Genomic DNA, 16,677 nt, shown 5'->3' with positions numbered 1-16,677 from the left:
TTATCTCACAGACACTGAGTGCAGGGGAGGGGGAAGGGAAAGGGAGCAAGGGAGGGGGAAAACTGAGGCTGTCCCAGCCACCCAGCATGGTGGACTGAGTCCCCTCGAGCCTCAGAATCAGGCGGTCCAGCCTCCTCTGGCCCTCTCTTGCCCTGCTGGCTGCTCAGGCAGCTGTTGGCAGAGTATTCTGAAGGTCCCAAAGAGAGCCCGAGAGGATGGGCAAGCAGTGAGCATGGTCAGCCCAGGCACTAGATTTAACAGGACCCACAGACCGAGAGGTGCATCCTGAGCTCAGCCTGGGAGCACGGAGGGTGAGGGGGGGGATGTCTCTTCCAGAAGGGTCCTCTCAGGCTCTCCATAGATCAGGGGGTCCATGCCTTGCCAGCAGGTCATCCCCAACAATGTCTGTATCTGTCCTCTCTCCCAGACCCCCTGAGGCACCATTCTAAACCCCACAGCCTGTCCTAGCAGCATCCCCCAGGACAGTCAGACCGCTTCTTCCTTTCCCATCCTGCTCTCTCAGAGAGAAAGACAGAACTCAGCAGAGCCCACTGGGACTGAGTGGATGGTGTGGTCTTCCGCTGCCCTGGGAGTAATCCTTGCCCGTGCCTGTCTCTTATTTTCAGGGCTCCGACATGAAGATAGGGAAGATTCAGGGCCAGAAGTTATCGCGTGAGTGACACCCTCCAGGGCCCCTCCCTCCAGCCAGGGCAATGACAAGCATCATAGCAATACAGCTTCACGGAGTGGGAAGCACTGATCCCTGAGTTCACTTGAACGTTCTGATTTAATCTTCACAACTGTCCTTTAAGGTCACTGTCATCAACACCTCTTTACCAAGGTCCTCTGTCATGGGATTTTCCAGGCAAGAGTACTGGAGTGGGGTGCCATTGCCTTCTCCGATAAAGAGGAAGAAACTGAGGCATAGACCCACCTGTCCCATGTCACACAACCAGTAAGAGATGGAGCCTACATTAACTTACAGGGCTACATTAACCTGGAACCAGAACTGCCCCCCAGATTGGGCTTGGTCCCCTCCCTGCTCTCTCCCAGCCCTACTATGCAGCTGCATGGACCTCCCTTTTCTCCAATCCCCTCTTTTTCCCACCCCCATTCTCACCACCAGCTCCCCTCCTCCCTTCCCTCTGGGATCCGCCAGCAAGAGCAGGCCCACCACTCAGCTTGAAGCAACTGCTCCAAGGGTGAGCTGGCCCTTGGCAAAGGGTTGAGCAAGAAAAAAAAAACAACTGAGTTTCATGGTTTGGTGAAGCAACACAGACTCGGGCACCAGCCAGGCCTGGATTCAAAGCCCAGCTCCACCACTGACTGTCAGCCTGATTTCATTGCTCAGAGCCCCAGTTTCCTCATCTAGATAATAACCATAACACCCGCCTTCCCGAGACGTGATGAGGATTCCGGGGATGTGACAACCCACTCTAGTATCCCTGACTGGAGAATCCCATGGACAGAGGAACCTGGCAGGTTACAGTCTATGGGGTCACAGAGTCGGACACAACTGAGCGACTAACACTTGTGACCAGTGACATGGGAAAGCACCTAGCCGGGGCCTGGCCCCAAGATGCAGCTCAACAAATGTGTCCCATTGTCTCCCTCCTCATGCCTCTCAGCTCTACTTTTGGAAGGAGAGTTTCTTCAGGAACACCCTAGTGAGAAGAGCTTCCATCTCCATCTCCCCCTAGGACAAATTCCCAGCTGCACGGAACCACTGAGATCCATCACTGGACAGCAGTATTTGTATAAAAAAAAAAAAAAAAAAAAAGCATCAATTTACCCACATGCACACACTGGCAGAGCTCCTCCAAAATAGCCTGGGCACACATGCACCAGTTCCTGCAAAACCCACACCCACCCCAGTGTAGACTCTGGTTCACACAACTCACATGACTTCTGGCAGACCCTGGGTTCACACACACACACACACACACACACATCTGCTCTGCAATGTAAAAACCCAGGGAGGAATGAATAGTCAGGAATTCCCCTGGCTGCAAGCTCGCCAGAGGCCGGAAGTGCACCAGGAGGAACGCTTCCACCACTCCGAGAAGCAAGTGATTCTTGTCTAACTGACGATCAGGAGAGGGAAGTGGCCATCATGTGTCAATGCTCCATCCCACTAGCAGCATCCTTGCAAACAGTCCATCCCCACCCACCCCTCAGAAGATGCTTGGTTCCTTGGAAAGAAAGATGAAGGGAGCAGAGGGGTGGGAAAGAGGCACCACACGCTTGGAAGGAGGCCCAGCTGGAACAGTCTGCAGGAGTCTGACTCGCAAAACCCCGAGGCCCTGCATAAACTTAGGGGAAGGATGAGAGATGTCCCCACTCCACATCTCCCCCTCAACAAAGAGTGCCTCCCGCACAAAGAGCGAAAGGAGGGGAGATGGGCACTCTCCTCCGGAAGAGACTGAGTCAGCTCCCGGTGCCCCAAGCACCCAGATCCTACAACTTCCATGATCAAACCTTTGAACCGAGTCCCACCCACCCCCGTAACCACTTCCAGATCCTCCGGATCCAGCCAAGAAATTGGCCTCTTTGGGGATTGAGTTCATAAGGAAATGCTGAGAAAATAAATAAAAATCCCCTGCCAAACACACTCGCAGAGGAAGATGGGGTTTCTTTTGAGGCAGGAAATCCATCAGGATAGACCAAAGTGGAAAGGGGACAACACCAAGACCCACTGGTCCAGAAAGGCCCAAGAGTCCAGCCAGCACCCAAGACCTTCAACCTGCCCACACCTCCTCCTCCCCACCACCACCCCAAACAATGCACTTCTTAAATGAAGTGACTGAAGATGAAATTCTGCCCAAGATAAAGCCTGAAGGTCTGCAGTATGTGGACCTCCCCCACCACACACACACAGCTGGGACCCCAGGAGGGTCAGCGAGGACCATGAAAAGGACCAAGACTGACTATTTGCCCCCTTCCCAGAGCAGCCAGGAGCCCCTGTGTACTGGGGCATGTGGAGCCTACCCTCTCTCCTTTTTCTTCCCATAGCCTACCAGCCTCCCTCCCCACCAGCACACAGTGGCTTACATCGCTACCAGTTCTTTGTCTATCTTCAGGAAGGAAGGACCATCTCTCTCTCTCCCAAAGAAAACAAAACTCGAGGTAAGACCTTCCCATTCTTCAAAACTGGGGTGAATTCTGGGGTGGAAGTGAATGGTTTGAGTATTTGTGAGCAAGTTGGGACCTTAACTCTACCCATGAGCCTTAGATCTAGAGGATCTTTGCCAAAGCCATGGTTTTTTGTGCACCCCCACCAAAAACCTTCCTTCCATCTCTGTGAAAACTTTGGAACCGGACTTGCCGCTGGGCAGAGTCCCTTTGGCTTCCATATGCTGTTTTGTTTGCTACCAGCAATGGAGACGGTAAAATTATTCTGGCAGATGACAGTTTCCAGGTTCCAGTCCCACAGTGTGATGTCTTCCACGTGACCCATGCTAAGGTCTTTGGAGGGAACACGATCCAGGGCACAGGGAAAGATCCCTGCCCTCAAGGGGCTTACAATCTCCTTTGGAAACACTCAAATAACAATGCAGAGCAGTGTATAATTAAGCACTTAATTGTGTGTTTCTGGCTGGAAGGACAACCGGAGCTCCAGTGGACTTAGGGACAGTCCTGTCCCTTTCCAGTTTCCCTTTCCCTCCAGGATGACACACCTTCTTCAGCTGGGACGAGTGAAAAGTATTTTACTGCAGGGTGAGGAAACATTGATTTCTAGTCTCTACCTAGTGATTTGACGTCTCAGCAAGTCATTTCCTCATCTAGAAAACAAAGGGTTGGATCTTCAGATCCACAGTGTCCTGAGGCCACTTGGAGGAGGCCGAGTGTAGGCTGGTCCTGGAGAAGGAAGAGATTCGAATCCTTGAGTGAAGGAGAAAAGGGTGCTCTGGACTGGGGAAACCGCAGAGGCAAAGCTTATTTTTAAAAGTGAGAAGGGCTTCCCTGATGGTCCAGTGGTTGGGAATCCACCTGCCAGCGCGGACACAGTTTTGATCCCTGGTCCAGGAATATCCCACATACCATGGAACAACTAACCCAGGAGCCACAACTACTGAAACCCATGTGCCCTAGAGCAACAAGATGCTGGATCTTATTGTACTCCACAGCAAGAAGAGCCACCTCAGTGAGAAGCCCACTCCCCACAACTAGAGAAAAGCCTGAGCTGCAACGAAGACCCAGCACAGCCAAAAATAAATAAATAAAAATTTTTTTTAAATATAAAAAGTGAGGAGGCCCCCTGTGATGGTGATGAAAGGAGAAAGTGGGAAGTCATGGAGGTTCTCCAAAACCCAGCACAGGCATGACTTTGGTGGGGGCCGTAGAGAACTACTGGAGATTGCCCATGTGAAGAGTAACACACAAAAGCCATGCTTCAGAGAAAACTGCATCAGAGTGGTGGGCAGCACAGACTAGAATGAGAGGACAGGAGGCCACTGGGAGCCTAGGGGTGTGTGGCGTGGATGAGCCCAGGGCTGACTGCAAAAGCAGAAGCTGCTTGTGTGCATTTCCCAAGGCCAGGCAGTCTCTAACATTCGCACAGTGCCAGAGGGTCTCTGGGCACTCAAGCTGGACCAGCCCTCAGGAGTCCAGGACAAGAGGCCTTGCCCATGAGCACAGGCCCTGGGGCTTACTTTGATCTAGTTTTCTTTCCATGGAGGGAGGTGGGGAGTCCCAGGGTATGTGTGCCATAGCCAACCCTGGTCAAGTGACCCCTGGATGAACAGACAGGAACAGCATCCAGAGGCTGGAGGGGAGAGGTCAGTATGCAAGAGCCCATGTAGAAGGGTATCCACGGGAGATGGTTAACTTGACTCAGTCCTTTGGGGTTGCCTCTTATGCTGGAACTTAGCTGTGAATGACAAGATTCAATGAGAAGGAAGCATGAGATTATTCTCCTTGAACTTATATGACTGTTTGGGGGTCAGGATTTGTGGGGGAGGTGGCATTGTTCAGGGTCAGGGGCTCAACCCTCTCCAGGATTCCTCTTTGTCCTGTGACTCCAGGATGACATATGAGGGGTCAACAGATGGGAGATCTCAACATCCAAATGCTCACTGTCTGACCCTGGACAAACCACCTCACCTCCCTGGGCCTCAGTATCTCCATTATCAAGATAAGGGGTTTGTCTAGCTGGTCTACCCCTGAATGACCCTCAACAGATTTGCTTCTGGTTCATGGAACTCTCCCACCTGCCAGTTCCACCACAAAAATCTGGGTGCGACTCCCCTCACCACCAGTCCTGTGGGCTTCTGGGAGGAGGCCTTTTATCAGACCCAGGGCCACCGAGACCACTGCTGGAAGAGGATCTGGGCCCACCTCGCTTCTAGTCTGTGAAGTCCTGCCTTTCCACAGCTCCCTCCTCCCTGTGCCACCTTCCACATCATGATTCAGCAGTGCCTTTTTCGTCCATTCAGGTGATGCTTGGTGTCAAGTGTGTTTGAGGCCCCATTCTGGGTGCCATGGGTACAGAAGTACATCCCTGCTGCTGCGGATGTGTGGAGTAACCTGGCGAATCTCTGCAGACACTAGGAGCTCACAGAGAGAGTGGAGGGAGACAGTCACATCGCTTAATCATGTTGTTGTTGTTGTTGTTCATTCGCTAAATTATGTCCGACATTTTTACGACACCATAGATGTAGCCCGCCAGGCTCCTCCATCCACGGAGTTCTCAAGGCAAGAATACTGGAGTGGGTTGCCATTTGACCACACCCTAAATGGAGGAGAATGCTGAGGCTGATAGAGCCTGAACTGGTGCCCTCTGACAAGGGCTGACCCAGTTTCACTGACATTTGTCCCAAAGGCCACACTTCACCTTTTCAGATTTGAAACTGGCATTATCTTGGATCTATAAGACACAGGACTTGCCCCCTTGGCCTCCCAGTTTAACTCCCCTCCCCCAGGTCTAATCTCCAACACCCCCCACCACCACCACCATCCTCTTCACCCAAAGCCTACAATCCGGTCTCTGGGCTCATCTGGGTTTCATGATGGTTTCTCTGCACATGGTCTTCATGGCAGCCTTGGATTTGGCCCTAGACTTCCAGGTACTAGAGGAACCAACCAAATGCTTTGAGGGGCTTTGTCTGCAGAGGGCCCATACTCGATACCTTGTTTCACACCCTTTTGGACCACACGCTGCCAGAATACCCTTTAACCCCTGCTTCTTCATTCATGTCCACCTGCCCACCAGCTCACCCAGCAATGGATTTGCCTCTGCCTGCCAATCTGGGCAGAACATTTTCCCCCTTCCCCCACAGCAGGACTGCATTTAAACCTTCAGGACACCAGTCCATGGTGCTTCTCTAAATTCCCCCAAGGGCCCATCTTCTCTCAGTCAGTGAGAAGTCCACCCCTGTCAGTGCCTCCCCTGCCCTCTCCTGCTCCTATTGCACACTCACGTGCTCACAAAACACCTAGTTTTATGTCCTCAGTCACCTGCTTTTCTCTCTTCTCTATTTTTTACATTTTCCTCTTGCCGGCTCCCACTTCCACCACTCTTAAGAGCCCCTTGGACTGCAAAGATCAAACAAGTCAATAATAAAGGAAATCAACCTGAATATTCATTGGAAGGACTGTTGCTGAAGCTCCAATACTTGGGCCACCTGATGCAAAGAGCTGACTCATTGGAAAAAAACCCCGATGCTAGGAAAGATTGAAAGCAAAAGGAGAAGGGGGCAACTGAGGATGAGATGACTGGATGGCATCACCAAGTCAATGGGCATGAATTTGAGTAAACTCCAGAAGATAGTGGAGAACAGGGAGGCCTGGTGTGTTGCAGTCCATGGGGTCTGCAACAAAAATCAGACACGACTGAGCAACTGAACAGCAACAACTTCTACCACAAGACTCTCCAGTCCCTTCCTTGAAGAAAGAGCTCAGGTCTGTCCTACATTCCCTTTTTGCCACCTGTCCCTGGGCGCAGCCCTCTGTGAACTTTGAATCAATGAGTGTGTTTGTATAGGAGACAAACCCACGGATAACCATTCACACACACACACACAGAGGGATCTGCACATTTTCACACCCCCACGTTCACAAACACACCTCACGTTCAACTTCCTTTAACACCTGCTAAGACAGCCGCTTCTGTGAGCACTGTGCCCACAAATGACCATTTCGGTGCCCACACCCACCCTGTCCCAGCCTCTCTATCAGCCTGCCCTGCCCCTCCCCCCCCACCCACCCAACCATGTGGGGTGGGCAGCACAGTAACCACATGCCCCCTACCAACCCCGGGGCAGAGGAGGAAATCAGGGCCCAGAATGGTGAGTGGCTTGCTTGACTAAGAATCTGCAGTTCATAGCAAGATCATTTTCTTCTTCTTTCTGGGCCAAGGGTCTTGGCAACAGTTCACCCACATTCCATCTCCCCCGACCCAGACCACCAGACTTCTGGGCCCTAGTATGGGGTCTGAGAGGGAGCAAGACTGTCCATTGCCCTGGGTGTCTTGGTGATGCCCCCACACACCCCTCCTCTGGAGGAAGGCTGCAACCCGGCACCACGTGGAGACTTAAGCTCTAGGAGCTGTGGTCTGTGCCCTGCCACACCTTAGGCACCTTGCCCAGGGGTGCCACAAGCTGGCCTCACATGCCTCAGGGTGAGCCGGGGAATCCCCTCCGCCACAGCTGGCTTCTCAAGCCTCTCCAAGACCATGGGCCCAGAATTGTGCTGCGGCACCATGGGGACTAACAGGCCATGCCAGGCTGGGTCTGCCTGACCACGGAAGCCTGGGGGATCTGCAGGGAGACTTCTTGCAGAACAGGGTGGGAGGAGCAGAAGAGGGTCCCTGGGCTCCAGACCAGACAGCCAGAATCTTGCTCCCCAGCACCAATGGCGGCTGAATGGAGCCGCCTCTGGGTGAGCCACCCACCCATAGGGGTCAGAGAGGAGGGACGGGCAGAGACTTGCCACACTGTGGGGTTTAAGTCTTGCTTGTGGCATCTGAAGGCCTGTGGAGTTCTGTGGGTGAGTGAGGTAAGGGCGCTGTGGGGAAATGTTTGAAAGCCCAGGGCCAAGGGCACAAAGGCAGCGTCTACAGTAGGCAGCATCCATGGTGAGGGCCCAAGGCTGGCAGGGGATCCACCAGGCCTGGTGGCAACGAGGGGAGACCTAGTGCAAGCCAGGTAGCAGCGAAGGGAGTGCTGCCTGGAGAGCAGCCCAAACACAGACAGACACAAACACACACAACCCACTGCAAAACAGCCCCCCCCGCCCCCCATGACCTCCCATGGTGGTTCACCTGGCCAGGCCCCAGGAGCCCGGGGGCCCAGCCCCTGAGTCACTGTGTGGGCTTGTGTCGGGCAGCCCTCTTCTTCCTCCAAAGGGCCCCACCCACCTGGCAGAGCGGGTAGGACTGGGGGCCTGGCAGCGGCCCAAGTGAGGCCATGCTGGGCTCAGACAGGCGCCCTGGCTTGGAACCACCTGCCACCGCCACAGGCCCCAGGCACCCTCTTCCAGAACACACCCCAGTCAAGCCCAGCGTCAGCCATCCCAAGCTGTACTGAAGAGATCATCCGGAAACCGCAGATAATCCCCAACTTTCACCCAGAACTCCAGTCAGCCGTCCATCACCATTACCAAGTACTGTAATTGATAACTGGGGGCTCAGTGGACAATTTGGAGTCTCCCCTCTTCTCATTCCCTTACCCACACCTACCCACCACCCCCAAATGCACGATGGAGGGAGGAGCCCGGTGATCCACTTACTGGGTAATTAGGAATCGCACTTCCGCTCGCCAGCTCTCAGGGGTTCTCCTCTCTACCTTGGAAAACCCCCTTGACATCCCCACCCTCTCACTCCCGCCGAAGTCATAGTGGTCCCCTCTGCCCTGAGCCTCTCAAGTCAGCAGGATCAGCTACTCAGCAAATATTCTCCAGGAGTAATTGGATGTGATGGAACGAGGGCTTTTCAGCTCCCAAGTGGAAGTCTCTGGATGTCATTTAACGGCACAAAAAAATAAAAGGCTCAGGCCTCCCGCCCACCACCGCCAGGACATCATTAATCTCATCAGAAAGGCATCAGCGCTCCCCTCACGGCAGCCAGCCCCACGCAGAGCCAGACAAATTACAGACCTGAGCCGGGCACTCAGTGGGACGCTTATTAGGCTGGTGTTCAATTTTTGTCTTTCCTTCAGGGCCACTGTCCCCTGACAGGAAAGCACTTGTGTCCCTGAGCAGAGGGAGGGCAGCCAGAGGCTGGGGAATAGGGTGGCTGCCTCAGTTCGTCGCAGCTCACTGGCCTGGGGCGACAGAGTGTCTCTGAGCCAGGCACCACGAGGTCATGAGTCCCAGCAGAAGCTAAGGGGGGCCCGTGCCAAGGTTTAGAGCCCTGTCCCTTTCCCCAGCCAATCTGAATGGGTGTTTTCCTCCCAGAGAGAGGGGAACACCTGAGGGTCCACTGAGGACCAAATGACAAGGCAGGTGGGAGCAAGGACACACAGGGAGCGCTGCTTCATGCTATAGGGAAGTCTAAAGAGTGAGTCTGGTGGAGAGACTCCAGGACCACTGTGGGGGATGGGAACTCGTCTCCTGGGGCTGCACACTGTGCAGTGGAGAGGCCATCCCACAAAGGCCTAGCTTGTTATTAGTCCAATGTTTTTTTTGTTTGGTTGGTTTTGTTTCATTTTTTAAAGCAGTTTCTTTCCTTTCTTTTAAATTTTGGCTGTGCTGAGCCTTCCTGCGGTGTGTGGGCTTTCTCTACTTGTGGCACCTGGGCTCAGTAGTTGTGGCACGGGCTTATCGCCCCTCAGCACATGGGATCCTAGTTCCCCGACCAGGGACGGTACCTGAGTCCCCCTGCGTTGGCAGGTGGATTCCTAACTGCTGGGCCAACAGGGAAGTCCCTAATATAGTGTTGATCATCCTATTATAAAGTTGTCAAGGGCAGGAGTGGGGCCTGGATCAGGTAACCCTCCACCACTCCTGGCAGCCCCCAGAAGCAGCTGTCAGTGTTAGGGGGGGCCTCGATCCCAGGGTCTGAGATTCCCTTCAGCTCAGAGCTTCTGAATTCTGGCCCAGGTGCTGTCTACCCAGTTCTCCCAAATCCTGGTGGGTGGGTGTTACTAGACTAGTGTAGCATCACTTTCTCAGTCTCTTGCATTAGTGCTCAGTCACTCAGTCCTGTACAGCTCTTTGTGACCCATGTATCGCAGCCCACCAGGCTCCTCTGTCCATGGGATTTCCCAGGCAAGAAAACTGGAGTGGGTTGCCATTTTCTTCTCCAGCGGTTCTTCCCAACCCAGGGATCAAACCCAGGTCTCCTGAATTGGCAGGCAGATGCTTTACCACTGAACCACGTGCCTCTTAAACCCTGACAGGCTGGATGGTGGCAGGGGTGGGGGAGGGTCCATTCCATGTGATGAACTTCTCCCAAGCAGTGAGTGGTAAGTCAGCCCCACAGATCTGGAAAGCTGGGAGTGGAGAGACGACAGTCAAGACCTGCCTCAGGGCCATTCCCAAACATTCCAGCCTTGCCATTCCGAAGACTCAAATTCATGGGATGAGTCTCTGAAGCTTGGAGCTTGTCTCCCATTTGTTGAAGACAAGGGTCACTCACCCCCTCCCAGTGTTTGGTAGAGAGGCTCAGAACACCCCCTCCCCATGGCTTTAGATGAGATGACCTAACTCTCCCCGCTCCCCACCTCCCAGCCCAGGTCTGGAACATCTCTAAGGTCTATTATTGTTGAGTTGGTAAGTTGATAAAGTTGTGTCCGACTCTTTCCAAACCATGAACTATATTATAGCCTGTCAGGCTCCTCTGTCCATGGAATTCTCCAGACAAGAATACTGGAGTGGATTGCCATTCCCTTCCTCAAGGGATCTTCCCAACCCAGGGATCAAACCTGGGTCTCCTGAGTCAGCAGGCAGATTCTTTACTACTGAGCCACCAGGGAAGCCCAACATTTAACATATCTCATAGCTAACATCTTTCCCGTCAGCACCACCCAATAAGTGAGCAAACGGCCTCTGTGTGTAGTTGTGCTGGATGAGAACAGCACTCCCTAGGGTTCTGCAGGGACCACCCTGCACACCCTCTGCCACAGCCCCGTCCTGAGGAGACCAGGGACCCCTGTGTTCCAGCCATTGGTTCAGGAGCTGCCCTCCTCCTTTCTCCCTGCAGCCAGAGGCCTCATGCCACAGAGACCTGAGAAGTGCACTGGCCAGTCCTGTCGGCTTCCCAGGCAGAGCTGGTCCAGGGTAGGTCCAGGCACAAGGGGCGTGGCCTGAGCCAGCCGGCTGCCCGCCCCTCCCTGCAGGGCAGTCCTCCAGAGCTACTACCATGCAGGACGGGGCTTTCCTCCGGGGCAGCAACCACAGAAGCCACAGCCTCCCAGCTCCTCACACAACCTAGAGGGCCTGACTCACCCCTCTTCCTTCTAGAACTTGCACAGGGTCAGTTCCTCTCGCCTTCTGTGGCAGGAAACGGAGGTGTGAGGAGTCACAGTCAAGCCAGGGGAGGAGGCCACCAAGGCTAGCAGCCGGGCACTGGGTGCCTCTGCCGAGGTATGCGCCTGGTTTGAGAAGCTGCCCAAGAAACCCGAGAACCCCAGGGATGTCGGCAATGGGACCCAGAAGGCGCATCCCTGCCCCAAACTCCATCGAGAGAGCAGACTGCTGGGAGAGCTGAGCAAGGTCTCCCTGGGAGCAGGGGGATTTCTTTCTGCCAACTTGCCCTGATCTTGTGATGAGTTTCAATTCCTTCCCTGCCACGGGTTTCCTTCCTGCCGTGCTCTGTGGGGAAGGTCCCCTTGCCTCCGTGCCAGCCACACACCAGTTCACCCATGACCCTTTCCCTGGCGCATACATATACACACATGCAAGCTTGCATGCACACGTACGTGTACATATACACTCCTTCCCAGGGTCGTGATAACTACAGTTCTTTTCCAGCCAGCCCAGCTCCGTCGGGGCAGAGACCACAGACAGGCGAGCACCTGCTCTCTCCTCACTCCCTCCCTCCCATCCTAGTGGAAAGCAGCTCCCCACCCGCACCCCCCACCCCCCAGCAGTGGGTCTTCATCTCAGGCCACTGCCCCCCCCCAAAAAGAAGTCCTGAAACTAGAAAACTAGAAAACCTGTTTTCTAGCCCTCAAAGGCCCAATTTGAATGCACACAGAGCCAGATAAGACTTGAGGGAACCTATGGTGGCCCTTTTCCTGAAGCGTGTGTGTTAGTCGCTCAGTCATGTCCAACTCTTTGCAAACCCGTGGACTGTAGGCCACCAGACTCCTCTGTCCATGGGATTCTCCAGGCAAGAATACTGGAGTGGGTTGCATTCCCTTCTCCAAGGGATCTTCCTGACCCAGGGATTAAATCCAGGTCTCCTGCATTGGCACACTGATTCTTCACCATCTAAGCCACTAGGGAAGCCCTCCTTTCCCCCATCCATTCCCCTAAAAGCTTTTTCACCAAATCTGGTCCTATGACCCCATTATCCCATCTGTGCATTGAGAATAAAAACAGTTTTCTCCCCTTGTGGGGCTTCCCTGATAGCTCAGTTGGTAAAGACTCCAACTCCAATGTAGGAGACCCTGGTTTGATTCCTGGGTCAGGAAGAACCGCTGGACAAGTGATAGGCTACCCACTCCAGTTTTCTTGGGCTTCCCTTGTGGCTCAGCTGGCAAAGAATCTGACCGCAATGCAGGAGACCTGGGTTCAATCCCTGGGTTGGGAAGATCCCCTGGAGAAGGGAAAGGCTACCCATTCCAGTGTTCTGGCCCGGAGAATTGCAGTATTCTGTGTTGCAAAGAGTCAGATACGACTGAGCGACTTTCAATTTCACTTTTACTTTTTTTTCCTCATGAGGATTAAATGAGTATGTGTGGAGTTCCTAGAACTGTGCCTAGCACATAGGAAGCACTATATTGGTGTTCTTGCTATTACTTTTTACTTGGCTGCACGAGGTCTTAGTTTCGACATGTGGGATCTTAGTTCCCTGACCAGGGATGGAACCCAGGCCCCCAGCATTGAGAGCGCCAAGTCTTAGCTACAGGACCGTCATGGAAGTCCCCATGTTATTGGTATTATTTCCAAATCATTGTTTTATTTGGATTAAAAATTGTCTTCTCCTTGAGAACATCTTTGAAATGCCAACAGCTGGTGGAGGGCAGGTGGCAGAGAGAGGGGACTTGCTTTCTTCATTGCTGAAAATGGAGGTGGATGCAGTCGAAGGGCCACAGGTGGGTGAAGGGGCGGCTCAGGGAGGAATTCTAGGCTGCCAGCCCCCCAGCTCATCCTCCTGGTGTGTTAGAGGTCTCCATTGGTTCAGGCTGTATCAGCCACTGTCTAGCCCTGCTCCAGGCAGTGTCTACCTGCAGTAATTCCTCTAGCCAGGAAAGGCTGCTAGATTGGGGGTGGGAGCGGGGGTGGGGAGAAGTGGGGGGGCAGGGATAAATAAATATTGGATTGGCCAGAGAAGTTCGTTCAGGTTTTCTGTATGAGCATATGGAAAAACCAGGACGAACTTTTTGGGCCACCCAATAAATACATTAAATAGGTAAGTAAGTGTGTGCTCAGTCATGTCCAACTCTCTGCAACTGTATGGACTATAGCCCACCAGGCTCCTCTGTCCTTATAGGATGCTCAATTCAGTTTGAGTTTCAGATAAACAAGGAATAATTTGTTAGTATAAGTCTGGGCCACACAATATGTGGGATGCACTTGCACTAACAGAGGATTCGTTGTTCCTCTGAAATTCAAATAGAACTGGGCAACCTGTATTTTATCTGGCAACCATCCACCAAGGGTGCCTGAGGCCCGGGGTTTGGGAAACAAGAGCATGGGACTATGCCGCTGACCACTTCTGTAAGCCCCTCCCCTGTGCCTGGGGCCTTGCCCTCCTTGCCCTGCTGCTAGGCCTGTTCACACTTGCTCTAAAAGATGTACCTCCTTCCCCCCACAGCCCTATGTTCTCTCCCCCTGGAGAAGGTCCCCTCTGACCTGGGCACCCACTGGACTTCCCCAGGGTCCAGGCTGGGACGTCTCGTCCACTCTCCACTCCCCTTCAGGATCTAGGTCCTCAGGGCAAGGAGAAGCAGCCTGGCCATGTGCCTTGCCTTTCATCTGTGTCACTGCTAGGGAAGGAACCCTGTCGCACGAGGTCTCTTGGGACTGGGGAGGAGGTGGCCAGGCTGGCATCTGGAGAAGAGATTGGAAGAAATGGCATAGACATTTCTGCCAATCCTAGCCTTGGCAACGGGGGTGACCAGGTATGAAGAAAAGCAGCATTCAGACCACAGTCAGGGGAACTTGCAGGAAAAGATGGGTGGGAGGCAGAAGTGGGCAGCCCACCTGAGCAGGCATTTCCTTTCTGCACGCGATGGGAGGGCAGAGTTGTGCCAAATACAGGCCTGAAGAAAGAGATTAAAGGTTGTCCTTGACTCCGTCCAGGCTCTTGGTCCCCACTGTCCTCTGGGAAGTATCCTTTCCAGATGCTGCTGACGTCCAGGGCTTCACCTGCAGCCAGGAGCCAGTGGGCACCCCAGACACCTCCTGCCTTCAGACCAAGGGCCAGGGTCACCACCTGCTATCTCTATTCCCCAGAGCCGGCCTCCCTCTCAGGCCCCTGCCAGTTCTCAAGTCCACAGTTCTGTCTTATCACCTCCCTGTGGTCTGTTTGTCCTTCCAGGCTCTTGGAAAATGGACAAATTTCTGAGCCACTTCCACCTGACTGAACCTGAAGCCAGCACCCAGTTCATGACCCAATATTACCTGGATGGGCTAAGTCGCCAGAACCCGGGAGTGGTAAGCAATGAGACCACGGACAAACCTGAACCGAAATAACTGCCCGCCAGACCTCAAGCTCCACACTGCCGGTGTGTCCACAGCGCACGCCACCCATGGTCTGGGTATGGACTCCCCCTCTCCGGGTAGGGAACCCCCTTTCTCTTCCAAATTAAAAAAAAAAAATCATCTAGGGCTTAATGGTTGGATGTTTTGTTTCCGAACCTGTCCTCCTTCCAAAACCAAGAGGTGGAAATCCATCAATGTCCAGCACTGGGGCTGGGGGCACTCCTGTAAAACGCAAGGGGTTGGTGGGGAGTGGGGTGGGATGGAGCGACAGGCAGGAGGTGGGAGTTTCTAGCCCTGAATGGTCGTTGAGGCACCATGTGACCTTGAGCAAGTCACTTACCCTCTGTAAAATTCCACTTCCTCAGTTGCGAAATTGAAGGAGGAAGAGGGACGAGGGTGGTTGGTTTATCACCATGGCCCTTCCCAGTTCTGAACACTCATTTAACAAACACTGTTGGCACATGGTGTGTGCCTGACCGAGGTGCTGGGGATCCACATGTGACAAAGGCAGGCCCAACATGAGGATTTTCCATGGAGCTTCCAGTTCAGGACGGGAGGGCAAACTTCTTCATCAGATGACCACGGGAAAATTCCAGCAAATGTGGCAAGTGCTATGAGGGAGTAGAGGGGACCTGATTTGTGATGGGGGGTGGAGGGTGGTCAAGGCTTGGGAACACCTGTCTTTCCTGAGGAAGTCATGTTTCACTTCACGGCTGAGAAGTGGGGTAGGGGTTAACTATGAGTGGAGACAGGGACAGAGAGGAGACATGGCACCTCCCAGCTCCCGTGGCTGATGGGGCAATGAAAAGCCAAAACTGTGGCCACCTGGACAGATGGACAAAGACCAGACAGGTCAGGCCTTGCAGTCATGTTCACATTTTGGATTGTACCCTGGAAGTGATGGGGAATCGTGAAATGACAAATAGATTGGAGGGGAGAAAGCACATGATCTGATGTCTGCTTTTAGAAAGCTGTGAAGAAACTCATTGGTCTGCACAGGAAGGATTTTCGGCTTCTTGACAGTCTCTGGATAGCCTCTGAAAGTCTCTTGGCTTTCCTACCCCAAAATCCCTTGGAGGCACCTCTGTGCCAAGGTCTCATTCACAGGCTAAACCCTGGTTCCTCAACTCCCCCACCCCCGACTCTAACCCCCAACCCTCTCAACAAGACCCTCTGCTCAGTTTCCCTCCCAAGAGTTAATTACTCCCCTCTCCTTGGCTAGAACACAGCAAGATGGGTGACTCATGCATGCAGAGTGCCTAGGGCCCCAGATGAAAGGGGCCCTGGGTTATTACCTTCCTAAAGCCGTGCCCTGCATTAGCCAGAAGGCAAGGGGCCCTGGCCAACCCCTCGGCCCAGCACACTCTTGACTAGTGGGAAGATTTTAGTGATTGTTGTTGTTGCTCAGTTGCGGCCAACTCTTTGTGACCCCATGGACTACAGCACACCAGGCTTCCCTGTCCTTCACCATCTCCTAGAGTTTGCTCAAACTCCATTGAGTCAGTGATGCCATCCAACCATCTCATTCTCTGTTGCCCCCTTCTCTTCCTTCCCTCAATCTTTCCCAGCAGCAGGGTCTTTTCCATGGGGATCTGAAAAACACCAGGAGGTGGGAGACTGAGTGTGTGATGGGAAGGGGTTGGATGATGTCCCCCCCAACCCCCCTTGCCCCCACATCTGTAGATTCAGCTCCCCACCCAGGTGATGGACAGCAAGCTCTTGTTCTATAGAACAGCCTTTGTTTGACACCATCCCAAGTAGTAGGAACTCCCCACTCCATTCTAGGCCACCAGACAGGCTTGTCAGCAGAGCTACACGAAGCAGCCAAAGGAAACGTCCATTTGCAGTGTCACAGAAGGCAGCCCT

General features: G+C 53.5%; 1 protein-coding gene across 3 annotated transcripts in view; it reads left to right on the top strand.

Annotated features, from left to right (window-relative positions):
* PEBP4 (phosphatidylethanolamine binding protein 4) overlaps positions 1-14,934 on the top strand; it is a 218,372-nt gene extending 203,438 nt beyond the window's left edge. For 2 of the 3 annotated variants that reach the window (XM_055578728.1, XM_055578727.1), the window contains 3 exons: positions 627-672; positions 3,013-3,126; positions 14,648-14,934. In XM_055578728.1, coding sequence (XP_055434703.1) covers positions 627-672; positions 3,013-3,126; positions 14,648-14,802 — 315 coding nt within the window. In that variant the 3' untranslated portion in view covers positions 14,803-14,934. Of the gene's footprint in view, positions 1-626; positions 673-3,012; positions 3,127-6,523; positions 6,901-14,647 lie in introns of all 3 variants that reach the window. The other variant, XR_008713726.1, reaches the window with a different exon arrangement.
* Positions 14,935-16,677: the final 1,743 nt, after the last annotated feature.

The sequence above is a fragment of the Bubalus kerabau genome, chromosome 4, assembly GCF_029407905.1.
Source record: "Bubalus kerabau isolate K-KA32 ecotype Philippines breed swamp buffalo chromosome 4, PCC_UOA_SB_1v2, whole genome shotgun sequence".
Taxonomy (NCBI): Eukaryota; Metazoa; Chordata; class Mammalia; order Artiodactyla; family Bovidae; genus Bubalus; species Bubalus kerabau.
Note: the sequence above shows the minus strand (reverse complement) of the source record. Positions and strands in the feature narration are given on the sequence as shown.